At 51.2% G+C, this 26,980-nt stretch overlaps 1 protein-coding gene across 1 annotated transcript in view; it reads left to right on the forward strand.

The window, feature by feature from the left end:
* The first annotated feature begins 4,123 nt into the window (after positions 1–4,123).
* Positions 4,124–26,980, forward strand: part of SLCO2B1 (solute carrier organic anion transporter family member 2B1) — a 38,393-nt gene continuing 15,536 nt past the window's right edge. Inside the window, 7 exon segments of the mRNA XM_072340790.1 lie at positions 4,124–4,254; positions 12,666–12,769; positions 20,855–20,992; positions 21,086–21,248; positions 22,592–22,819; positions 23,799–23,897; positions 24,631–24,761. Of these exon segments, the coding sequence (XP_072196891.1) occupies positions 12,689–12,769; positions 20,855–20,992; positions 21,086–21,248; positions 22,592–22,819; positions 23,799–23,897; positions 24,631–24,761 (840 nt within the window). The 5' untranslated portion in view covers positions 4,124–4,254; positions 12,666–12,688.

Raw genomic sequence — 26,980 nt, forward strand, 5'->3', positions numbered from 1 at the left:
TCATACAATAAATCAATGATTCAGTGATTTGATGGTTCAATCAATCAATGGTTCTATCGTACAATAAATCAATGATTCAGTGATTCAATGGTTCAATCGTTCTATGGTTCAATGCTTTGTTGATTGAGCGGTTCAATGATTCAATGAATCTCAAATTCTTTGCTTTGGTGATCAATGATTCTTTGATTTGGTGATGATTCAGTGATTCAGTTGGACTTGATGATCTTTAAGGTCTTTTCCAACCTGTTTAATTCTATGATTATTTGATTTGGTGATTCATTGATTCAATGATTCTTTGATTCAGTGATTCAATGATTCAATGATTGAATGATTTTTGTTTCAGTGATTCTCTGATTCTTTGATGCTTCTTCAATTCTTTGTTTCAATGACTCAATGATTCAATGATTCTTTAATTCAACGATTCAATGATTGAATTAATTTTGTTTCAATTATTCAGTGATTCTTTGATGATTCTTCGATTCTTTGATTCTTTGATTGTTTCAGTGATTCAATGATTTAATGATTCAGTGATTCTTTGATTTGATGATTTCGTGATCCTTTGATTCAATGATTCTTTGATTTGGTGATTCAATGATTCAACGATTCTTTGATTTGGTGATTCAAAGATTCAATGATTCTTCGATTCTCTGTTCAGTGATTCAATGATTCAAAGATTCAATGATTCTTTGATTTGATGGTTCAACAATTCTTTGATTGGTGATTCAAAGATTCAATGATTCTTCGATTCTCTGTTCAATGACTCAATGATTCAAAGATTCAATGATTCTTCGATTTGGCGATTCTGTGATTCAACACTTCCTTGATTTAACAGCTCAGTGATTCTATAAGAGGTCGTCCAACCTGTCGGTTTGCCTGGTCCCCACTGATAGAAGAGGAATTGCCTTGGGCTGCGTGTAGAATACGTACATTCCCACACTGCCACCTTGTGCTGCATCCGTTATAAGCAGACAATCCTTTGTCCCCACTGGTTATTCTTCAGCAGTTTCGTATTCCATAGAATCACTGAATCACTGAGGTTGGAAAAGACCCCCAGGGTCATCCAGTCCAACCGTCCACTCATCACCAATAGCTCTCACCAACCCACAGCCCTCAACACAACGTCTGAATGTCCCTTCAACACTGCTGGGGGGTCAGTGAGCCCACCTCATAGAATCATAGAGCCGTAGGATCACAGAGTCATAGAATCATAGAACCATAGAATCATAGAACCATAGAACTGTAGAACCATAGAAACATAGAATCATAGAGTCATAGAACCAGAGAATCATAGAAACATAGAACCATAGAATCATAGAACCATAGAACTGTAGAACCATAGAAACATAGAATCATAGAGTCATAGAACCATAGAATCATAGAACCACAGAACCAGAGAATCATAGAACCATAGAACTGTAGAACCATAGAAACAGAATCATAGAGTCATAGAACCATAGAACCATAGAATCATAGAGTTATTGAGTCATAGAGCCATAGAACCGTAGAACCATAGAACCATAGAACCATAGAGTCATAGAACCATAGAGTCATAGAACCATAGAGTCATAGAACCATAGAGTCATAGAACCATAGAGCCATACAACCATAGAACTATAGAATCATAGAGTCATTGAGTCATAGAGCCATAGAACCGTAGAACCATAGAACCATAGAATCAGAGTCATAGAACCATAGAACCACAGAATCATAGAACCAAAGAACCATAGAATCATAGAATCACAGAGTCATCGAGTCATAGAGCCATAGAACTGTAGAACCATAGAACCATAGAACTGTAGAACCACAGAACCATAGAATCATAGAGTCATAGAACCATAGAGTCATAGAGTCATAGAACAATAGAACCATGGAACCATAGAACCATAGAGTAATAGAATCATAGAACAATAGAGCCATAGAACCATTGAACCATAGAACCACAGAATCATAGAACCACAGAATCATAGAATCATAGAACCATAGAACCATAGAATGACCTGGGTTGCAAAGGCCCACAGTGCTCATCCAGCTCCAACCCCCTGCTGTGTGCAGGGTCACCAACCAGCAGCCCAGGCTGCCCAGAGCCACATCCAGCCTGGCCTTGAATGCCTGCAGGGATGGGGCATCCACAGCCTCCTTGGGCAACCTGTTCCAGTGTTCCTCCCCCGTGGGCAGCCCCTTCCATCTCCCGTTTTGAGATGCCAAAGCTGGGCTAACACAAGAGCACTCCCAACCAGCCCCACACCTGCACTGTGGTCTCCCTCCACAAATCTCAGCCCCTCCAACCCCTCACCCCACTGAGCAGAGCGTGTCACAGGCCGGGAACACTCCAAGAAGTGCATCTCTTACAACAGCTCAGCATACGGATGCTCCCAGCTCAGGCGTTAATCCCCAGCTGGGTCACTCCTGCATTATTCACCAAAGCATTTCTCCTCTTTTGAAAGACTTCCACAGACTGAAGCTGACTCCAAACAGCCAGGAGCAGAAGTTACACCCAGGGGACCTTTCCTAAGAACAGAAACACAGATATTGCTCTTTTCCCCTTCCTTTGGCTTTCCTCCCCCTTTCCCTTTGCAGATCCCTCCGTGCCCTTTCCCTGCTGTTGCTGGGGGTGTTGAAACCCCTCTGTCACAATTTGTTTTCTATAGCATCACTCATTCAGAAGAATCACAATTTCAGACCAGCAGGAGCTTGGAAATTTCCCTCTGCTGCAATAGAAGGAAGTGAGCATGGATTTAATTGACTGGCAACGAGGACTCTTCCAATGCGTTGCACAGCACTGAGATTCCTCTTCCTTTAGGACAGGAGGGAAAGACCTTTGCTCAAGGGGCAGGAAAGGGGCTCTTTGGTCTTCGCCTCCAATGAACGGGGTTTGGGTCGACATCTGTGCTGCGGGTGCTGACACCTCCTTTACATCCAATGCGGGCGCTGCGATGGGGACGCAACGCACGATCCGAGCAGCTGCAGTGAGGGACGGGGAAGAGGAGCCAATAGATGGTGCTCTTCCTTCGTGCAAGCTGCGTGGTGGTGCCGACCGACGGGCACGAAGACTCCCCGCAGGTTTGGATGCATCTCGTTGCTTTGCCGGGCCTACTGCCTCCCCTGTAGACCCCCAAAGCCCCAAACTGAGCCCCTAAATCATCACCCCCAAACTGAGCCCCTAAATCATCACCCTATGTGGGTTCTGGGAGCAGATGGAGTTCATTTTCACTGCAGTGCATCATCTGCACGGTGCAGCCCTGCTCAGAGGATGGCTTGGCGTCGCATGGGCAAAGATTTGGCCCATCCCCTGCTGAGTGTTTAATTAGTGCTTAATGAGCTTCTGCACGGACAGCAGACATCGCCTGCTTTGGGGACATTTGTTGTCCGTTGCTCCCCATTACCCACTGCCAACCTCTTGGATCCCAGGAGGAAAGCTGGGCTGCACCTCTGCTATGGGAAGCATCCTTTGGGGTTTCCATCTCTTGATTTTGGGGGTGGGAAGAGAACGGGTTCCCTATTTTGGCCCAGCAGCAGCAGGAAAAGGGATGGCTGCATCCTGCAGAGATCTGCTGCTGCTGGGAGCCCAGGAAGGGGCTGGGAAGGGCCTTCTTGGAGCACAGCAGTGCAGCAATCCCAGCTCCAGCTGCACACAGATGACTTTGAGGAAGGCTGAGAGGTTCACTTGCAAAAGTGCATGCAGGATGAGGGTGCACGACACCCGCTGGTGGTGTTTTATGGCATGCAATACCAACAGGGTCACCTCTCCGGGTCAGCAAGCAAAGCAATAAATCATTTGACATCCATTGTCCAGCTGGGCCATTCAAGCAAGGAGGGGAGGAGATCCCCAGTGCCCACCTAGCACCATCCCCACCCCATAGCCTGGTGGGATCCAAAGGGAGAAAACCCCTTTAGCAAGGGAAATACTCTAGCAGAAATGCTACGAGGGGTGAAACCTCGTGCAAAGGGGAATGGAGGAAGGGGAAAAAGCAAAGCCCAGCGTGCACCAGGACCGTGCAAACAGCTTGCAAAGCCTCCCGTCAGCACAGCACAGCGCTGGGATGTTTGGGGTGAGTTTTTTTGTTTTGGGTTGAAGCCCAGGAAGGAAAATGAGCTCCCGTGGAAAGAGAAGATTGCAAAAGTCGGGGTTAACGTTGCACTGAGCTGAGCTGAAGCTCCACCTCTGGGCTGGGAAAGTAAAAGCACCGAATGGCCCCGCAGGCTCTGCCAGAGGAAAAGTTTTGCTCCCGGGACGGGGTGAATCCTACAACAACTGTGAGTGTCTCACACTGCTTTGCTCACTGCCTTCTTTCCTTTCCCCGCTGCTTGGTTGCAGGGCTGGATATTTCCAGCAGCCAGAAAAAGCTAAAATCAAACAGAAACAAAAAGGCAGTGATTGCTGAGGGTCCTGTTCTGCGGGGGGGTTGTTGCTGTGCGTGCAACTGTTGCATTCTCTCCTCTGTGTTTGCTTCTTTCAGTCCGTTCCTTCCAACAAAGCAGCTCTGCTTCTTGCAGCAATGTTTTCTGCACCTCGAGGCTGCCGGGCTCCTTCCTATTCAGGTTCTGCTCCTTTGCTTATGGGAATGCCTCCCTTCACCCCACGTCTCAGTGGCTTTGGGGACGATGGACCCCTGTGGGGTGGTGGCACTTGGGGACTCCACTCCTTTGCTGCAGGGAGGAAGCCCTCTGCATCAGTACCATGCACCGACATGCAACGGTTGCTGGTGGGATTCATGCACAGGGAGGCGGGGGTTGGGGGGGGGGGGGGGCAGAGTGATGCAGTGGGGCAGCTCTGCAGGGATGCAGTGATGTGGTGGTTGCAAAGAGCACCTGCATTGCTGCAGGTCGTGGGGAGCCTTTGGTGCTCTGCTTGCAGACTGTAGGTTGGTTGGCATTGGGTCCCCGCTGGGTTTGGCTTTGTTGGACTGCTTTGGGCGTGCAAATGGTGGGAGTGTTGTACCCAGTCCTGCAGAGAGCAAGGCAGAGCTGTCCTCCTTTCAAACTAGAGCAGATACTGCTGGTGGAAGGCTCTGAGTGGGCTCCTCTGCCATTGCCCTGCTTCAGCTTCCTTGTGGGCACTGGGGACACCCAGAGGAGCAACGTCCCACCCCAGGGACAGAGCAGTTCTGGATGGCTCACACCCTTCCCTCTGCCCACCCATAGGAGCCATCCAACCTCTTATTGCTGCATCTTATTGAGTTTCTCCTTGCTCAAGAGGCACGTGCTGCTCTGCAAGGCACATGACACGCAGCAGGCAACTGGGTTTGGTACCTTGTCTTTCTAGGTATGCTTTCTGTCATTGCACCTTGCTGAGGTCTTGCAATTGGAGGGGTTTACAGTTACCTTTCCTATCCTGGATTGGAAATGTGAGTCCACAGTTGACCCAAGATCCTGAGATCCATTGCAATGAACGCTGGAGATGAGATTTCTTACTATTGTGGCCCATTTCGGGGGTTGGTCTTGATGAGAGGAGTTGATCTTGATGATCTCTGGAGGTCCCTTCCGACCCCTACGACTCTGTGATTCCGATTCTATGAGTGCTGGAAGGGCACATCCCTCCTTGCTTCTTTCCCACCTGGGTATGGCTGGGGCACCTTTCAGCTGCACGCATCCATTCGCAGCAACACCGTGGGCTTTCTCCAGCCATCAAATCCCAAACAAAAACCCCACTCTCCCCCCATTTCCTGCAGTGGAGAAGTGTGCCAGGGGTCTCCATGTTGGGTGACCCAGTGACACAACCCAAGGCTTGGAGATCCCCAGGCTGGAAGGGGCATTGCTGGTCGCTTTGGTGGCCCCTCTGAGGGTTCATGGAGCTGGGAACTGGGCGAGCTGTGTGGAGTGGGACCCCTGGGTGGGATCTGTGGACCAGGAGTCTCTCAGGTCCCACAGCCTCACACCCAATCCTGGCCATGCACTGCTGCTCTCAGTGCTCCGTGTCCGCAGTGCAATGGGAAACGGCAGCAAATCAGCCCCAGGAGAGATGCTGAGGGCTGGGTGTGAGCAGCAGGCAGCAGGAAGGTGGCCCAGCAATGCGAACAGGGCAGAGCCGAGCTTCTCCAGGAGCCTGTCAGCATCTCCATCCACACGGCATCCCACAGCTGTGTGTGATAAGCCCCTGCAACATCCCTTGGTGCCGATCCAGCAGGTGATGGAGCATCCTTTATCTGAGCTCCCATCAGGAGGTGATTTCTTGCCACCAGGACGAGCCGTATTGATTTGTTCCAACAGGCTTTTATTTTAATATCATCAGAGATCTGCAGAAATGTCATGACTCCACTCTTTTCACTCCCTGATCTACGGCGCTCAGATGGAAGACATCACAGAGGTGAAAAGCATCAGAAGGGACATTTCCCCCCCTTCTGTGCCAATGGGTTGAGCCTGCTTGTGACTCCCATCTGCTTTGCCACCCCAAAAACGCATCCATCCTAACTCAGTGTGATTCGGTTGCGGTGCGACCCGCTTTCCTTGCTCTCCAGTTCCTTGTTTTCTCTTGCCATTCCACCTTCATTGCGCACCGTGGTTGGAGCCTGATTGCTAAACGTCAGGGCCAGGAGAAGTCAGGATGGGATTGTTTGGGATGCAGCTCCAGGTGTGGCTCCAGCTGCTGAGCTCTGGGGGCTTCCAGAAAACCATCTCCTCCTTCATTGGGCTTTGAATCATGCAGGAGATGCTCCCAGACCTTCTTCCCAAGGCAGTTCAAAAACCCAGCAGCAAAAAGGAAAGAAGCAACACCTGTAAGGATGAAGCCTTTCTGCATCCATCCCATAATGGAAGATGGGTGCTGAGTGGTGGCAGAAATGAACTCCCCACTGCTGCAGTGGGATGCCAGGAGCAGCATTGAGCTGCGTATGATGGTCCATAGCCACGAATGACCCACGGAGGAGATGGGTTTGGGTTGAAAACTCGGTGAGCACTGGAAGCAGCCAGATGGGGATGTGGTTCTAGATTGGAAAAGGCCTTCAAGGTGACCAGATCCAACCGTCAGCCTGTCACCAAGCCTTGTCCCTCAGCGCCACATCCAAGGATCCTCCAGGGGTGGGTGCTCCATCACCTCCTCAGGCAGCGCATCCAATGCTTGGCTGCCCTCTGCATGATGAAATTCTTCCTGAGATCCAATCCAAACCTCCCCAGGTGGGGTCAGTGGGCACAGTGGGGATGGGGTGGGGTTGGACTTGGGGATCTTCAAGGTCTTTTCCAACCTTAACTGGTCTATGGCTGTAGGACTGGGCATAGTAATGATGAGTTAGGGTTGGACTTAGGGATCTTCAAGGTCGTTTCCAACCTTAACTGGTCTATGACTGTAGGACTGGGCATAGTAATGATGAGTTAGGGTTGGACTTAGGGATCTTCAAGGTCATTTCCAGACTTAACAAGTCTATGATTGTAGGACTGGGCATAGTAATGATGAGTTAGGGTTGGACTTAGGGATCTTCAAGGTCGTTTCCAACCTTAACAAGTCTGTGATTGTAGGACTGGGCATAGTAATGATGAGTTAGAGTTGGACTTGGAGATCTTCAAGGTCTTTTCCAGCCTTAATGATTCTATGATTCTAATCTGAGGGTCAAAGGACACAGACCGGACTCCTTAGGGCTCATTGCAAAGCCCATCACTGACGTTGCATGATCTATCACTAGCAATGCTGCCAGCCTCAATAAGACTGTGCCCAAAATACTTGTTTTTTCCCCCATCCTGGCTCCATCACCCCTTGCTGCACAGGGCTGTGGCTGCCCTTTGCCATCAGCCTCTCTGGCTCCTTGTCCCATCATTACCCCTTAGCATCACCATCTTTTGTATGCGCTGTGTTTCCTCCTGGTATTTATAACCAGCTCCACTCAGCATCTCTTTTGCTGGCTGGGGACATTTTGCACTTCTTCTCAGCTCCTCTTTCAGTTCCCTGTTCTTTGTAGCAGCATTTCCTCGCACCTTCCCTCTGATCCATCCCTTTGGGCATTGCTTAACCCTGAGCAGCTCTTACTCCCATAGAGCTGCGATGCTCCGCGAACTCACCCATGGAAAACAGGACCATTTGGAGGGCCCATTTCTGAGGATGGATGCCACTCCATCATGTCTGTTCAACACAAGGACTGTCCCGATGTGACTTTTGGGGCTGTGGTTATCACCACCACCATCCTCAGGAGCGGGAGAGGTGGAGATACGTGGGCCAAGGAGGACTGGTTCACAAGAGGAGAAAGCAAAGGGAATGAAATGCAGAGGCTGCAGAAGGAGCAGGGAGAGATGAGATCTCCTATCTTAGAAAAGACATCGGCAGTGAGGCTGGGAATTGAGCAATCACGGCCATCCCTCACAGGGATCACTTCCAAAGGCTCTGCAGCCAACAGGCTTGGGTCAGCACCCATCAGGGTTGGGTCAGAATCGATCAGATTGGGTCAGCACCCATCAGGGTTGGGTCTGAATTCATCAGAGTGAGTTAGCACTCATTGGGGTTGGGTCAGAACCCATCAGATTGGGTCAGGACCCATCAGGGTTGGGTCAGAACCCATTAGATTGGATCAGGACCCATCAGGGTTGGGTCAGAACCCATCAGATTGGATCAGGACCCATCAGGGTTGGGTCAGAACCCATCAGATTGGGTCAGCATCCATCGGGGTTGGGTCAGAACCCATTAGATTGGATCAGGACCCATCAGGGCTGGGTCAGAATCCATCAGATTGGGTCAGCATCCATCGGGGTTAAGTCAGAACCAATTAGATTGGGTCAGCATCCATCGGGGTTGGGTCAGAATCCATCAGATTGGGTCAGCATCCATCGGGGTTGGGTCAGAACCAATTAGATTGGGTCAGCATCCATCGGGGTTGGGTCAGAACCAATTAGATTGGGTCAGCATCCATCAGGGTTGGGTCAGAACCCATCATGTTTGGGTTAGAACACATCAGGATTGGATCAGGACCCCCACAGCCCCAGCACTGCCCCCATGCTCTTGCTGCTTCCCATCTCAGGAAGCATCCTGCTCTGTGCAAAGCAATGCTTTGCTCGGCCTCCCTGCAGCTCCTGCCCTCGCAGCTGTGTGAACTCTGCAGTTGTTGTGCTGGCAGTTTTACAAGCAGGAATGCAGCTTAAGGACACGCAAGGGATCAGCCACACAGGGCTGCAGCTCTGCACATTGAGTTGTTCCCCATAAGGTTTTAGGCAGCACGTTGAATAATCTTGTCCTCTGATTTGCTGCTGCAAGTAGTTGTCTTTGCTGACTGCCAACGTGGTTCAGCATCCATAGTGGAGGTGAATGGATCTCCCAGATTTTAGGGTGGCTTGGAGGGTTACAAGCTGCAGTGAGGACTTCAGGACTGCTGTGGGATAAAGCATTGCAATGGGACGTCGCCACCATTGCTCTGCTTGGCTCTGGGCCCTGTCTCTGTTCTCTCTGCTGTGCAATAAGCCCAATCCCGGGGCAGAGGAGCTGGGATTGGAGGGATCCCCTCATCACCCACTGTCACATCTCATTGGTTTCGACACCAGTTTTCTCTTTGTTCTTCCGAATTTTGCACTTCTTGGTAGCAAACTTCCTTTTACTTTGCTTGTGGGTACCCTTCCAGGTGCCATCCCATGGGCTGGTCCCATTCTTTTAGCCCAGTGGTGCAAGGTGGAAGCAGCTTTGGGTTGCAGCCATACATCTGCTCCCTCTCTCAGTCCTGTTCCATTGGGGGAATTATATGTATACAGCATCTATTGGCACTGGCACAGGCTGCCAAGGGGGTGATGGAGTCACAACCCTGAGGAGTTCCAGAGAAGTGGAGATGAGGCACTGAATGGTCAGGGGGAAGAGGGGGGGGGGGTGGGTTGGGTCTGGGTTTGGGAATCTTGGAGGTCATGATTCCATGATCCTATGAATGGGGCATGATGGAAATGGGTTGACTGTTGGATCTGATGATCTTGGAGGCCTTTTCTAACTATAATGACTCTACGGGTCTACGATTCTGTTCCTTCTGCTGTACTGTAGAGCATCTTCTCCCCAAGCAAATGCATTGCATGCTCCTGTCACCTGGGGGAGGAAAGGTGAAACACCGAGCTCCAACAGAGCAGCGCTGGGTGCAGGAAACACCCCTCTGGGATGCAGCAGCTCTGGGGTGCACTGTGGGGTGGGAATGCACGTGGCAGCACAGGAGCAGCTGCAGCACTGCTCTCTCTGGCAGCACCACCTGCAGCACTTGTTCATCTCACTGCATAAAAGCGTTGGGTTGTGCAAACAGAACCTAATTGCTCCCACGTTGTTAATTGAGCTCACGTGTTTGTAAACAGCTCTGCATGCACAGCATCTGTCAGCGCCGATGGCAGACCCGGGGCTGTTTGCTTTGGTGGCAGTGCTTGCAACATGCCTTGCAAAATGCTTTACTGGGAAGGTGCTCGCTCATCCCCTGCAGCTGCAGGAGCCCCCAGAGAGGCAAAAGGCAGCCAAACTCTGCTGCTTTGTGCCCTTTTTGCTCCCCTCTCTCCTGACCCTGATGTGGGTTTGTCTCCTGGGTTTGCCATCCCCGTGCAGGATGGCTGCAAGACGGGATCTTTAAGTGAGTCTCATCGTAGCCCTCGGTGCTGGATCAAAGCGATGCTATTATTCTGTTCTCAGGTGTTATCCGTGGGTGAGCAGCATCTGAACGCAGTAGATTTCTTTCTGTAACCCTGCAGCATTTGGGGTCTCAGGAGGAGTCACCCCAAAGGAATACAGCAGTGCCCACAGGACACCCCTGGCAGGAGGTGTGCATGGCGGGATGGAGCCAGGCTTGGCCGTGCATCCACCCAATTGCTCCTCCTGACCTCAGGATCTGCTCTTTGCAGCTCCATCTCAGTGCTCCTTTTGGTGGTGTGGCTCCAGCATCCAGCTTTATGGCTGTCAGTAATTCATCAGATGGGCAATGCAGGATGCTGTGCTCTGCAGCCAGGCGGGCGCTTCTGCTCCTGTGCTGCTTGTGCACTCCAGAGGTTCAGGGGGAGCTTTTGGTGGAAGCTTTAATTTATGATCAAATTTACTCTATTGATCCCGTTGTAGCAGTATCTTGTCTCTGCAAAAAGGGGCTGAGGGCAGCGATTGCTTTTTGCAGAGGAAGCCAAGGAGCCAGTAAGTGAGCAGCCTGGGATTTACTTCTCCCATGCAATGCACTTAAGGGCTCATAAACACCACATTTAAGCCATCTCCTTCCTGAATTTACTTCAACCCGCGTGTTTGTTAATTTGTTTTGGGTTACCGTACCCACTCCTTTGCTTCTCATCTTGGAGGAAATAGAACTACACAAAAATAATAACACAAAGCCCCTTTTGCTGTGGAGTTTGCAGGCACCAAGATGGAAACATCTATTGAGGGGCGCTGAACAATTAGCTGCAGCCCTAATAGGTTTAGCATGCCTGCAAACAATGCAGGAACTTCCTGCTCAGGAAATCTGGGCACTGAATTACCCAACCCTGCTAAAAACCCAAACCCATCACTCACTGCTGAGACCGGGGAGGATGGAGCCAGCCATGGGGAAGGAGGTTGGAGGTGTAGGAAGGGGCTCCCATTGACTTGTATTTCTTTAAGCACTTCAGTTGAGATGGTTGTGAAGCCATGAAGCTGGCGATGCTTCCAGGTGACCAAACCTTGTGCCCCAGTGCCACATCCACACGTCCCTTAAACCTTCCAGAGATGGGGGCTCCACTGCTGCCCTGGGCAGCTGCTGAACAGCCTCTCCATGAGGAAATTCTTCCTGAGATCCAATCCAGACCCCCCCGGTGAGACTTGAGGCTGAAGAAACTCTCCGTCGTGGGGTTTGGCCCAGGCACAGGCTGCGGATGTGGCACTGAGGGACGTGGGTAACAGGCGTGGTGAGATGAGTTGGACTTGGACTTGGGGATCTTCAAGGTCTTTTCTGGCCTTAATTCATCTATGACTGTACAAGTGGGCATGGTGGTGATGGGTTGATGGTGGCACCAGGTGATCTTAGTGAACTTTTCTGATCCAACCCATTCCATGGCCTTCATAGACCCTTCCAGCCCAACCTAAACCAACCTAAACCAACCTTACCCAACTCATTCTATGGTTCTTTGCTATTTCAGGTCCCTTCCAACCCAACCATTACATGGTTTTATGGACTTTGATGTTCCTTCCAACCTAACACATTCTATGGTTCTGTGATGCTTACGAACCCTTCCAACCCAATCCTTTCAAGCCAACTAAACCCGACACATTCTATGGTTCTATGATTCTTAAGGACCCTTCAAACCCAACCCAATCCAACCCAACCCAACCCAACACACTATGGTTCTATGATTCTTAAGGATCCTTCCAGCCCAAACCAGTTCAACCCAACATGACTCATTCTACGGTTCTATGATCCTTCATGTCCCTTCCAACCCAACCATTCTGTGGTTCTGTGATTCTGGTATGACTGGGATCCAGGAATGCCATGACCCAGGCCCCAGCTCTCCTTCCTCAAGCAGTTGGTACTTTGTTGTGTTTGAATGAAATAACTGATAATTCTGAACCTCTCATGTGCCCTGCAGGCAAATGTGCTCGTGTTTTGCACGCTGCTTTTTGCAGAAATGAAAGGCTAAAAGAAAAGAAAACCGGGAATCATTAATATGATGATGACCGTGCGCGGGTTCCGTGGGCGTTTGCAAAGCATGACAAGGTTCTGCTGTGCTGAGCAAGGCAGATTCCGACGGAGCACTTAACTTCTGTGCCACATGATTTATTTTGGCAGGAGGACAAAGCAGACCTGACAGGATGACAAGCACTGCTACAAAAAGCAGCTGCCCGGATCGGTCCCGGAAAGCACTCTGCAGGAACCCATTTCTCAGCATCAAGGTAAACGCCTCCTGCTTTCTGTAAGCCCTTTGGTTTTGCTGGCCTGGAGAAGCTTAGCTTCCTGCAGAAGGCATTAGTAGGATTGCTGCTTATTCCTGCAGAAATGTAGGCATCTAGCTGGTGCAAACCCTGCTGCTGTGTGCGTTTATTCCCAAGCAATGGCTCAGGACACCCGCCCTGCATTGGCCCTTATGTGGATTCAGACAGCTCTGTGTTTTGCTGTTGGGTATTTGGGCTGTCCCATGCCCACAAGGAGATGGTTCCTCCACATCTCCCTTAGGAGCTCCGCTGGGCACAGTGCAGACAACCAGCCTCATGGGCCATGTCAAACCCCTTTGAGGATCTCCAGAAGTCAGTGTCTGTGGGAGGTTTGCTCTGTCCTGGAGCACCCATAGGGCTGAGCCTTGGGAAAGCCAGCTGGAAGGTTCCTTCTCAAAGCTAGGAAGAAATGTGGTAGCCACAAGGGACCACTGGTGAAGGTTCTGTTGGAGAAGGCAACGGACAGTGCAGCCACGTTCAGAAGGGAAAAAGGCATAAACAGAGATAAGAAACGTCTGCAAATTGGGCAGAAAACGTTGCAAATCAGCACCGACTGCAGTCTTGCAGGAAGAAACCGAGTGCTCAGCAGGCGTCGGCTCGTATTTCCACCTTCTGTTCTACAAAGCTTGGGAGTTTCGTGCTCTTTTCTCACGTGCCCAAAGAGAAACCAAAGCCAAACAGCAGCTGGGCAGCAATTCCTCCATTCAATGGAGCGCGTCATTGAGCTTGTGAGGATCAGCTTTCAAGACGCTCCTTAAACAAAGAGAAGGGGATGTTGTCTATCCTGACATTATCCATCCCAGCATTACCTTGTGAAGAAAGGGAGAGGACCAGCGATGAGGGTCTGGGGTGGATAAATAGAGAGGACCAGCAATGAGGGACTGGGGTGAATAAATGGAGAACAGGATGGGAGATGCTTCCATTGACTTAGCGAAGTTGGTGGTGGCTTGGTGAGGACAGCCATACAGACCGTGCTGCTCCAAAGCCCTCTAGAAATACAACGTCCTGATGGGCTCAGGGCTCTCATGTGCCCTCGATTAAAGATGATTTAATGTTACCAGCAGCGTAGCTGGGAGTCAGTATCAGAGTCTCACCAGGCTGCAAGGAAAAAGACCCCAGTGTTCAAGGTGTGAGATTTCTCTGTCACTGTAGTGAGGAATATTTGTTTAGGTTTGTGGGTTTTTCTTCTTTACAAATGTGGGTGAGTTTCACCCTGCAGGCCACAAAATGATTTCAGAGGCACATAGGCAGCGGGTCACCACAAATGCATGAGCTGGAGGCACAGGACCTGAGCTTCCTCCAAACCCTCTTTCCTGTCCCTGCAGTTCTAGTTTATCACATTCCAGCACGAACATCTTTAAATATAAAACCCCATTGATTTTCCCTTGCAAAGATATTTTAAAGTGGTTTGAAACTCCAGCAATGAAAGCCACCGGGGTGCAAAGTCAGCACAGGTCTATGGGGAGAACCAGCATCCATTTGGCTGAGTGAGACATCCAGCAGGGCAGGTGCTCAGGAGACTCTTGGGGAGCTGCAGGTTGGACGTAGGCAGCTTTCAAACTGATGGTATGTGCTGGAATTATACCAGGAGGTGTTTGGAGCCCACTCCAAGGAGGGCTGAAAGTGAGGGATTTGGGTGGGAATGGGGAGAGGAGGTACCCATGTTCCTCATAGATACCACAAGCTGGATTTCTGCCTGGAAAGATGAGCAGGGAGGAATCATAGAATGATAGAATGACCTGGGTTGAGATGGACCACAGTGCTCATCCAGCTCCAACCCCCTGCTGTGTGCAGGGTTACCAACCAGCAGCCCAGGCTGCCCAGAGCCACATCCAGCCTGGCCTTGAATGCCTGCAGGGATGGGGCATCCACAGCCTCCTTGGGCAACCTGTTCCAGTGCCTGATCCTTCGTGGTTACTGGACCAACCTCACCAAAGCCACAACCAGGCATGAGCAGGGAGAGCAGCACCTCTTCCAGTTCTTTGTCCCACCCTGAATGGCTGAAGGGCTTCTCCTCACCCCTATGGCACAGCTGGGTTCGCCTGTCTCCAAGTCAACAACTGTACTCAGCACATGATGTTTCCCCCAAACCTTGTTTTATTTTCGTTTGGTTTTCAAGAAGTTCCGTCACCCTGCCCAGTTTCTAAATGAGTAGATGACTTCCTTACGGAGATAACTTCTAGAGCAGTGCTTGAACAGCTCTTCCACAGACACGGAACGTTCGCACAGTGCAATCCGTGCATTTGAAATGGCCAAGGAATGCAATTTTCTATCAGCACGCACATATGGGGCCATGACAACTAATTGCTGTGTGTCCAAAGGGGACGGAGAGGCCTAACTCAAGCTGTCCTCCTGGGGAGCGTTCCGTGGGCTGATGGGCCATGAACTCATAAAGATATCTGACAGTAATTCCTGCAGTGAGTCAGGACAGATAACCTCTGCACAGATAACATTGGAATAGATAATGTCAAGATAGATAACGTTGGGATAGATAACGTCAAGGTAGATAAAGTCAAGCCTGCTGATGCTTTCGTTGAAGTCCATCGTGGCTCCAACACTCTGGCAAAGGCCTGAATGCACTGACTGCCCACCTTTCCATGTTGTACCTGACCCTGGATTCAGCCCTTGATGTCTTTTCCTCTGTGCCTTGCTTGAAAAGCAAACCAGAGCTGTCCTTCCCCCACACCTCCATTACCAGTCATTTGAATTGGTGCTGGAGCCTTACACCCAGTTCCATTCAACGGGCTGCAATCAAACTGGAAAACATAATAGAAGCTTTGTGAGAGTCTTCTTTTTGTTCCCAAGCCATTGAAAGGGAAGCTATTGCTGTTCAACCCCCCCAGTTCTACATTTTGCTGCCTGTCTAGAGTTGGCTGTATTTCTATATTCCCCCGTATAGAGAGCACTCACGCTGTGCCAACGCGATGCAAGGCTTTGCAGAGAAGGAACTGCAAAGTTCCTGTGGCGCCTTTCAGAAATATAAAGAGAAAACACTGAGTTTCTCCAGGTGCCTTTGACTGCAGAGAAGCACTGCTGAGAAGTTTGCTCCCTGCTCCTCCTGTGGGAGGGAGGACAATCTGGTGCCTGATCCATCCGGTGGTCTTCTATGATGGAAGGGTGGCAGTGGTGGACAAAGGAAAGGCAACTGATGTTGCCTACCTGGACTTGTGCGAGGCCTTTGGCACAGTCCTGCACCACATCATGGTCATTAAATTGGAGAGAGATGGGTTTGGAGAGTGGGCTGTTCTGTGGAGAAGGAATTGGTTGCGTGGTCACAGTGGTTGTGAGAGGGTTGTGGTCCATGGTTCTATGTCCGGGTGGAGGCGGTGACAAGTGATGTCCCCCGGGGGTCTGCTTTGGGATCGGTGTTCTTCAGCACCTTTATCAGTGATGCTGACGGTGGGATCAAACACACCCTCAGCAGTTTGCAGATGACGCCGAGCTGAGTTGTGCAGTGACACAACAGAAGGAAGAAATGCCACCCAGACAGACCCGGGCATGCTTGAAAAGTGGGCACACAAGAGCCAACAGGGGTTCAACAAAGCCAAGAGCAGGTGTTGGGTAGGGAGCAGTCCCAGGTATGAGTACAGACCAGGAGAAGGACTCCTTGAGAGACACAGATCCCAGAATAACTTAGATTGGAACGAAGCACAAAGATCATCCAGCCCCAACCCATCACCTAGAGCCAACCTCATAGCAGAGGTGTTCCCCTTTGCTCTGTGCAGATGTCCTGGATACAGTCTGTCCCTCTCCAGTGCTGGATGTGGTGGTGGCCCAGCTCTGTGCACAGATCCCTGATGGGATCCCATCTTGCTCTGCCTCTCTCTGAGCTTCCGGGAGAGTGTTTGCCTTCAGGTCCTGCCTCCTCCAAGGTGTTTCCTGCAGAGAAGGCATCTGGGAGGCATCAAATGCTTATAAAAATTACATTACAAAGCCTCTCCCTTCCTTCCTCTTCTGCCTACGTAAGAGCTCGCTTGGAGTTTCCGAGTCGTTAGCACACTGCCAATTCATAAGGGAGGGGATGTGAGTGTGGCTTGGCCCTTAATGGGGGGAGATACCAGGAAGCTGCCTTTGGAGTTGCTTCTGTCCAGCTGTCAGGCACCAGGGGCTCATGCTTGCAGACCCCCCTCCTATCCCAGTGGTCTTCTCCCCAACCGATGGGCTGGACTTGATCTTAATAACCTTCTCCGACCTTAATGACTCCATGAGTGGGCAAGATGGGAAAGGGTTGGGGTTGGACTTAGTGATCTCGGAGGTCTTTTCCAACCTTAATGATTCTGTGATGTTGTGAACCCAGCACTGTGAGCCTAATGGTTCCATGATTCAGCCTGCATTGCGGATGGGGGAGATGCTCAGTGCAGGAGGAGCTGTGGTGCCACGGGCTGATGGGGCCACTTCTGAGGATGGATTTAGGCTGCAGGAGGGTTGCCTCTCAGCCAGATGTAATATACATTAAATTAATGGGTCTCCCCGAGCTCCTGAAACAATAAATTTAGAGGGTTCAGACCTCATTGTCACGATGCCCATCTGACCCAGGCCAGTTTATCCCACAGGTCCCAAGTCATGGTCTAAAATAACTGAATGGCACAGAAGGATGAGACAGAGGCTCTGATTCAATCCTATCTCCCTGCCCTAGCTGAGAAAGCTATGAGGTATCATCTGCATCCTCACGTGTCCAGCCCTGATGGTCCCATAGGGAAGAGGCAGACCAGTGGGACCTCACTGGAGTCCTCTTTGGAACCCCATGGCGGACACGGTGCTGGGGCAAAAACTGCAGTGGTGCAAAGTGGGAATCGGACACCAGCAATTACCCACACCCTGTTTATTTGTTCACTACGATACTGTTTATTTGTTCACTACCCTCAGCCTAACGGCGCCCTGTGGTCAGGGCAATGATCCCCTGGGGAGCACAAGGAGGAGACGTGGCCTCGCAGAGCTTTGTTTGCAAGGCCTCCTGCTTGGCTGCCCAAGGAAAGCCAGTCGCCGCTGTGGGGGATGGGAAGTGCAGAAGTTCTTCCATATTTTGCCAATAATGGAGTTTTTCTGCCATGTTTTCCCTCCCCCCCCCCCCCATAACTCGTTGGCTTACAATCACCTCAGAAGTCTTCGTGTTTACTTGCTCCTTGCTTTCCAACCTTTGATCACCAATAGTCGTTTCACGAAGGTCTGTCACCGGGTACACGTGATGAAGACAAGAGGTCAGAATGTTCAATGAAAGACCAAAGCTGTCCTTCCGCTATCGATATCTCCATCTCAGGAAGCTGTGCTGAGTTTCCTTCCCTTTGCTTCTCCCCAATGGCTCCTGCAGAGGTTGCATCATTGCAGACCTCCCACGGCTCCTGTTCCCTCCCTGGGATCCTTCTTCCAGTTCAGGGTATTGTTCTCCCATTCCTCTCCATCACTGGGAAATCCCAGGGAGATGTTTTTCATCCCGAGGAATTTGAGGTCTGGAGACTATCCCCATTTGGGGTGAAAACCCCTTTGTTTTTGGTGAAGCCCCTTTGTTTTTGGTGAAGCCTTCTTGCTTTTGGTGAAGCTCTCCTGTGCGGGCTGAAATCCCCCCTTCTTTTAGAATGAACTCTCTTGTTTTTCTTGAACCCCCTTTATTTTTGGTGAAATCCCACTGTTCCGGTTGAACCCCTCCCCCCCCTTGTTTGGGTTGAAACTCCCTTATTTTGTGAAATCCCCCTGCGTTGTTTTTAGAAACCCCCCGTTTGTGTTGAAGTTCCTTTTGCTTTGGTTGAAACCCCCTTGTTGTGGGTGCTTGGGGCACTTGGCAGGACGACTGCTGGCTGCTTTTGCCATGACACTGTCCCCACAGATTGCCCTCAGCCCACTTCCATTGCAATCACAGACCAGCAAGTTGGATTGGGGGAGATGGTAATGCATGGCACCCACACCCTGGTGCTCCTCAGGCTACTGAGGTGGTTTGAACTCATTTGGAGACCAGGAAAGGACGTGGTGAGACACATGGAAGCGGATAAAGAGATTGGCCATCACCTCCCTCCCTTTACTGAAGTGTGTGCAGAGATGTGGGTGAAGGGAGACTCCATCCCTCCTGGGATGGTTCATTCTTTGATGGAGATTCTGTGGAGCTGAAGGATGGATGCTGCCCTCAGGCATGAGTTTATTGGGGCAGCCATGCACAAATCACAGCTATACCCCACAGCTGGGAGGAGATGGGGCCAGGGGTTTGTTCTGGGATGCTGGCAGTCTTTGACAAGCTTTCCTTCTGGAAATGAAGAAGAGCCGTCCCATTTCCCAACAGAAGAGAACATCCTTTGCATCTAAATCTTAGCAACAGCTAAATTATTACTAACAAAATACTGGGGAAACTGGAGAAGTGAATTCCCTTCCCTGACCTCCTCCTGACTTTCTCTAGAGGAGCTGCTGGTTGTCATGTTTGGAAGGGCTCATTCCCATCCAGGATCTCCTTTCCAGCATCAGGGTGGCTGCTGAGATCAAGCTGGCTGAGTGTGGGAGGGTTGCACAACTGCTGCTGTGGACCTCAGGTCAAGGCCAATGCAATTGAACAGCAGCCCAAGTGAAGGGATTTGTTGATCCAAAGCCATTTATCTGCTGAAGAAACTGCACTCTCCTTACAAGCATTAACACTCTGGTCATTTTGGGTAGAGAACTACTTAATGGTGGAGACTGAACTTCAGAAAACCACTGCTGGCAGGAGCAGAGATAACATCTCATAGAGCCATTGGAGCTGGAGAAGACCTCTCAGATCCCCAAGCCCAAGCCACCCCCCACAGTGCCCAGTGACCACATCCCTCAATGCCACATCCCCATGGTTCCTGAACACCTCCAGGGATGGCCACCCCACCACCTCCCTGGGCAGCTGTGCCAACGCATCGCCACTCTATGGGGTATCCAACCTAAACCTCCCCTGGTGCAGCTTAAGGAAGGCCGCCTCCTCTGTCCTGTCACTGTTACCCGGGAGAAGAGGCTGACCCCCACCTCACTGCAACTTCCTTTCAACAGGAAAGTGAGGCCTCCCCTGAGCCTCCTCTTCTCCAGACTAAACCATCCCAGTTCCCTCAGCTGCTCCCCACAAGGTCTGCATCATTGCAGTCATAGGAGGTGATGTTGGCCAAGCATGACCTGCCTTTCATGAGCCCATACTGGCCAGTTTGTGTTCCATGAGCCCATACTGACCAGTTTGTGTTCCATGAGCCCATACTGACCAGTTTGTGTTCCATGAGCCCCTATTGACCAGTTTGTGTTCCATGAGCCCGTACTGACCAGTTTGTGTTCCATGAGCCCATACTGACCAGTTTGTGTTCCATGAGCCCATACTGACCAGTTTGTGTTCCATGAGCCCGTACTGACCAGTTTGTGTTCCATGAGCCCATACTGACCAGTTTGTGTTCCATGAGCCCCTATTGACCAGTTTGTGTTCCATGAGCCCATATTGACCAGTTTGTGTTCCATGAGCCCGTACTGACCAGTTTGTGATCCATGAGCCCATACTGACCAGTTTGTGTTCCATGAGCCCATACTGACCAGTTTGTGTTCCATGAGCCCGTACTGACCAGTTTGTGATCCATGAGCCCATATTGACCAGTTTGTGTTCCATGAGCCCGTACTGACCAGTTTGTGATCCATGAGCCCATACTGACCGGTTTGTGTTCCATGAGCCCATACTGACCGGTTTGTGTTCCATGAGCCCATACTGACCAGGTTGTGTTCCATGAGCCCCTATTGACCAGTTTGTGTTCCATGAGCCCACACTGACCAGGTTGTGTTCCATGAGCCCATACTGGCCAGTTTGTGTTCCATGAGCTCATATTGACCAGTTTGTGTTCCATGAGCCCATACTGACCAGTTTGTGTTCCATGAGCCCATACTGGCCAGTTTGTGTTCCATGAGCCCGTACTGACCAGTTTGTGTTCCATGAACCCATACTGACCAGTTTGTGCTCCATGAGCCCATACTGACCAGGTTGTGTTCCATGACCATGCCTTAGTGTAGGAGCTGCACAAGCGCTTTAGTTGCAGCTCTGCAGCTCACAGTAATGCTCTCTTTTTGTGTCGGCAGTTCTTTGTGTTCTGCCACGGGCTGCTGCAGCTCTCCCAGCTCCTGGTCTCCAGTTACCTGAAGAGCTCCATCTCAACCATCGAGAAACGCTACGGCCTCTCCAGCAAGACATCGGGGCTGCTCGCGTCCTTCAACGAGGTGAGCCCTGCTCACTTCTCCCATCCATGCCACGCTCCCCCCATGCTCCTCTACTGGCATTTCTGAGTCCTCTTGCTTTGTGTCCTGCTGCAGGTGGGCAACACGCTGCTGATTGTCTTCATCAGCTACTTCGGGAGCCGCGTGCACCGGCCACGCTTCATCGGCTGCGGTGCCATCCTCGTCTCCTTGGCTGGGTTCCTCATGTCCCTCCCTCACTTCATCACAGGACCCTATGAGTACGACCGGTCTGTTGCCAGTAGGTACTCTAGGAACTTACTTGATGCCTTTTGGGATAGAGGAAGGAAACGATCTCCTTTTGAGGTGTCAGCAGCTGCAAGATGAGCTTTGATGAAGCAATGAGACCATTTCAGTGTCCAATGGCAACAGCTGCCCACGGGGAAGCAGAACCAGGAGGCAGCTTGTAGGCTGGAGCCAGAGGGAAGGGCAGGAGGATGGGCATGAAGTTTGGTTCCCTTTGTCCCTTGCAGCTCCATGCTGCAGCCAGGCAGCAGGAAGGTCTTCTCCAGACATCAGGGCTCCCATCTTCTGTGAGCTGCACCAAGACGACCTCATTTGTATCACAGGAGCCAACTTTCCCATCAGCTGCACCCTCACCCACATCAGCGGTTCCTTTACTTTCATTTTTCTACCTGAGATAAGGCACGGCGTGCACATTGACCCCTGAAGCTTTTTATGGGGAGGAGATTGGAGAAGCTGTGGGAAGGAGCAAGGGTGGCAGAGGGGGTGAAGTCTGCAGTGGGTGAGCAGCAGCTGCACGCCCATCTCCTGCTCGTGGGGCATCTCCCTTCCTGCCCATGTGCAGCTGAGCCATCTCAGAGGGGCTCTTTGGGGTTCTAGACCCCATCTAAAGGTCAACACCTTGTGAGAAACAGGCACATATATCTTGTTCATGGAGAACTGGGTCTGGGTGGAACTGGGAATTTTCTTCCTGAAAGAAGGTGAGCTTCATGGGTCCCTTCCAAATCCATTCTATGAAGTCCTGTCACAAAGCTCCAGCAAATCCTATAGGAGCCTCCAATGAAGGCCTTTCCTCTGGCTTGTCAGAGAGCAGCTGGTTTGTTCAGTTATGGGCACCAAAGGAAGATGGAATAGGTGAATAATTCACAGCAGCACACAGGGGTCAGGTGTAAATGGTGGTTGGATAGCAATTAACCACTCCTTCTGGAGTGGTGGTACAGGTGACTCTGTGTTAAGCACGTGGATTTGCAGGTGATTTGAGGTATAACGATAAACACAGTGTAATAAACACCTCCCCTATGGTCTTATTCAGGTTGCCCAAGGAGGCTGTGGATGCCCCATCCCTGCAGGCATTCAAGGCCAGGCTGGATGTGGCTCTGGGCAGCCTGGGCTGCTGGTTGGTGACCCTGCACATAGCAGGGGGTTGGAGCTGGATGAGCACTGTGGGCCTTTGCAACCCAGGTCATTCTATCATTCTATGATATGATGATATTTGTTTTTCCTGCCCACCGCAGGGAGATTAGAAGTAGATGATCATTAAGGCCCCTTCCAGCCCAGTTCACCCTTGATGCTCTTTTCCTTTCTCCTGACCAGCCCTCAGACCCTCTCTTGTCCCCACAGGTGTGTTCAGCAACACCACCGACCTGTGCCAACCCGAGGGGATGGGCTCTTTGGGGAACCTCAGTGACTCCATCTGTGCCCCCCACGCTGCCAGGGAGAACCACGAGGTCCTCCTCGTCATGTTCATTGCCCAGGTGCTGCTGGGCATCGGCGGCGTCCCCATCCAACCCTTTGGGATCTCCTACATCGATGACTTTGCCAGCGAGAGGAACTCCCCCCTCTACTTGGGTAAGGCTGGGGCTGTGGTGGAAAGAGGGGAAAACAGAATTAACCCTCTGTAGCAAGAGCGGACAGACCAGGTGTGCTGGAAAACTTGATTTAGGGGAGAGGTTGGGATTCTTTTTAGGTGTGGGGAAAATGAAAGGAAGCTGGAACTGCAGGATCAACCATCTAGAGGGTGGGCAAGCACCTGTCAGTGTATGAGTGGAGGCAGATGCATATGAGAACTGTCTGTCTCATGGTGGTGGGATGGGATGAGATGGTCCACGCAGGTTCTTCCAAAACTTTGGTATCTATTATCTGTATTTTGAGCTGGATGGGCCTGCAAGGATGGCTCATAAGCAGGTCAGTGCTCTCTGGAAGTACAATACCAAATGGATAACCCATCTCTGGAGACACCCAAGGTCGAGCTGAATGGGGATCTGAGCACTGATGGAGCTGTGGCTGTCCCTGTGCACTGCAGAGAGTGGGGCCGCATGGCCTTTAAGGTTCCCTTCCAACTCAAACCCTTCTGTGGTTCTAAACATTACTCCAGACCTTTGGAACTTCTTTAAAAGAATGGGAGTGGAACCTTCAGCAGCAATTCACCTACAAGGGTTTGCTTATAACTGTTATCACCTTCACCCTGCAAAGGACGGGCAGTAAACTCTGGCATTGCAAATGAATGCACACGGCACGACTATGTCAACAGTCCCTGGTACAGCTTCAGTTTCTGATGTCAAAGGGCACATCTGGTTCCCTGTGGTAATTTCAGCTTGCTTAGGAGGCTGGAGAAAAGTAGCAAGGAAACATCCGAGTCTTGTAAAACCATTCCTGCAAAAGGAGCCTGGAAAGCATGGGGTTGTTATCCACATAGATAGGGTAGATCTCAACAGGATAGAGCTGCTGGGAAACAGCCCACAGTGGGGGCAGGTGTGGTGGGAGCCTCCTCCTGCCCCCACATCCCCTTCGCACGGGGCTGAGCCCCTCTCTGCTCTCTTCCCTGCAGGCATCCTGTTCTCCTTGACCGTGGTTGGGCCGGGGGTGGGCTTCATGCTGGGCTCTGGGATGCTGCGTTTCTACGTCGACATCGATAAAGTGGCTGGAGGTGGGTGAGGGAAGACCTGCTCAGCCAGCCATCCCCATCCATCCCCATTGCTGAGGAATGAGCTGAGATGGGGCCCTGGGCAACATGGTTGGGTGGGTGACAGTCCAACCCACAGCACAGAGTTGGAGCTGGATGACCCTGAAGTGTCCCCTGCAAGCCAAACTGTTCTGTGATTGGAAACAGCACGAACCATGTTGGACATTGCACTGTGGGACATGGTTTGGTGGGGAAATGTCAGTGGAAGGTGGACGAGGTGACCTTGGAGGTCTTTGGTGACTCAGTTCCTCTACAGAACCATGGAATATCCCGAGATACTGGGAGAGCGCCCACAAAGACCAGCCAGTTCAGCTCCTGACCCTGCACCTCACCACCCCACCCCATGGCTGAGAGCAGTGATGCTCCAGCAGCCCGCTGCCCAATGGAGCAGAACCTTTCCCAAACACTCAGCCCAATCCTTCCTGCCATTGGTGACTACCCAGCCCTCCAGTTAACTGAGATCTCTCTGAAAGGCCTCTCTACCCAGGAGGGAGTCAACAACTTCTAATTTATTACCAGCTGCACACTTACTTAGCGTACCTTCAGGCTGCTCAGACCCCAGAACTGATGGTCCCCAGGGTGGGAACCTCCTCTAGGGATCACACCGTTGTCTTGGGTGCCTAGGGTCACTCAGCACCACCCCTTTGGTGCCCTGTGGGACTTGGACTAAACGCCATCCCATCTGTTTGCATTGCAGGTGAGGTCCAGTTGACCAACAAAGACCCACGGTGGGTTGGTGCTTGGTGGCTTGGCTTCCTGGTGGCAGCCAGCCTCGTGGCCGTGTCCGCAGTGCCTTATTTCTTCTTCCCACGGGAAATGCCAAAAGAGGTAGGAGAGGGGCTGCGGGTGGTCCCTTCCTCAAGGAAGGATGTGGTGTATGGGCATGGTGGGGGTGGGTCAGCAATTGGACTTCATGGTCTTAGAGGTCTTTTCCAACCTTCGTGATACCGTGAAGTATCATGGGGTTGGACTTGATGGATTTGGAGGTCTCTTTCAATCTTAACGATCCTGTGGTTCTGTGGGTGGAGATGGTGGGGATGGGTTGATGGTTGGATTTGATGGTATTAGTGGACTTTTCCAGTCTAAATGGTTCTATGGTTCCATGTGAGCTGTGGTTTGGTCTTGTCTCCAGCATCAGCTGTTCCCACTCAGGCTCTATGCTAAGCACAGCCCAGCTGAGTGACACGCAGCCATGTGCAAGCAGCCCAGTGGATGTGATGATTTCATGGTGGGGCACCAAAGCAGCACTTCTATGCAGGAGGATAGAGAACCAGGCGAGCCCTGTGTGATGGAGGCCCTGCTTTCTCACCCTGTTGGCCCAGCTGCACTCCCCCCATCCCAGGGGAAGGAATGGTCCTCCTTCCACCTTGTCCATCTAGGGAGCTGCCGGCAGCTGTTCCTGCTGGCCCACGTTTCCCATATCTGATGAGGAAGTCAATCCTGATTCATAGGGAATACCAACAGTGGAACAATGCATCCCCAGCTTTCTTTAGAAGTGCCCTAGCTGTGTTTGCAATACTGAGGCTGGTGGGTAGTTTGTCTCATTTCCACTTGCTAAACCCCAGTTTTCCAGCATCACTTGCATGCGGGGTCGCAGCACCCAGCTTTGCTCACACCTCAGTGTTTGCCAGCGGGGTCTCAACCTCTTGGGATCCCTGGCGAGTGCTGGGCTGTGTGTCCTGGCTTCCTGGCCATGGCAGAGAGGAACTCAGAGCAGGTTGTTCTTATAGAGGAGCTGTGACGCGGGAAGGCTGGAAACGCTTTTGTCTGCTGGAGTCCCACAGAGGTGCTAGGTTGGTGAAATCACATTCTTCTCAATGTCGCGGTCGTGCTGCAGCCTGTCTGGCTGCCTCTCACAGAGATTGCATCTCAGGACGCTAACACGTGTCTAAACAAGCAGGGGCACCAGCTGGTGCAGAACAGTTCTTGCTTTCTCTGCAAATCCCACATCAACGAGAGATTCTCCAAGAGATCTGGGCACCTCCTGCCTTGTGAGGTGTCACCAGTTGGACCAGCCGGGCTTTTTGGGGACGTTGTGTTCTGCCCCTGTTGGGTTCCCAGAAGCTCTGCAGCTCTGTGGGGCAATGGGGAGTCCTTCTGCCTTCATTTTGCTTTCTCCCAGCTCGCTTCGTACCCCTCATTTGAGCTCCTGGTGGTCCCTCCAGACCACAGCACCCCCCACCCCCCGACAATGGGCATCACCCCACAGACACCCGATGTCTCAGTCCTGTTGGCCAAGAGGGACGAAGGATTTTCATTCTACAGCCACGTTTCATCTTTACAGCTTCTTCCTTTGAAGTTCCTGGAAGGACTCTGACACTCTGTGTTAACACTAATGAGAGTTCACTCTTTTGATCTTTATTTCATGAGTCAGTCACTCCATCCGAGCTTTTCTTGGTCCTCCGCTTTGAAACTCATTTCTAGCATCCTGAATAACTCAACTGGAGGGGCAACCACAGCAAAGCCATTAAGATGTCACCATCTCGTGCCAAAGATGAGAAGAAAAGTCCTTTTGTGGACAAACTCCTTCCAGTCAAGACCAGTTTCATTCCAGTCATTCCACTTGAATGCTGTCCCAGGCCTCGAGCATCTTCCAGTTCCTGGCTCAGTGCTGTGCCATCCATCCTGGGCCTGAAAGGGGAAAAGGTGCCCTCCCAGCACCTGAAGCAAAAGAGGAAGCGCTAACCTTGTTCTGCACTGTGTGGAGGACCTTCCAACCCAAGGATCCTTCTTTTCCCAACCATCCTGACTTCTGGTTCTCCCAGCGCAGCTCACTGCAGCAGGGCTGGCACTTCCCCACCTCTCCATCCTCAGTTCTTCCTCGTGTCGTCATTCTTGCTCCTTCCATGGCTGCACCACATGGAGATGAACCTGGAGTATCTGCTGTTCTCCTTCTGGCATAATGGATTCCCATTGCTTATTTAAACGCTGGTGTTGCTGAAGAGGGAGAGCAGGCCACTGTGTTCCTTCCCTTGTCAGCCCCCATCCCAGTGTCGCCCATCCATTGGAGGGACAATGTGTGCAAACCAGAAGAGATGACTGGGACA

Source organism: Excalfactoria chinensis, chromosome 1 (genome assembly GCF_039878825.1).
Source record: "Excalfactoria chinensis isolate bCotChi1 chromosome 1, bCotChi1.hap2, whole genome shotgun sequence".
Taxonomy (NCBI): Eukaryota; Metazoa; Chordata; class Aves; order Galliformes; family Phasianidae; genus Excalfactoria; species Excalfactoria chinensis.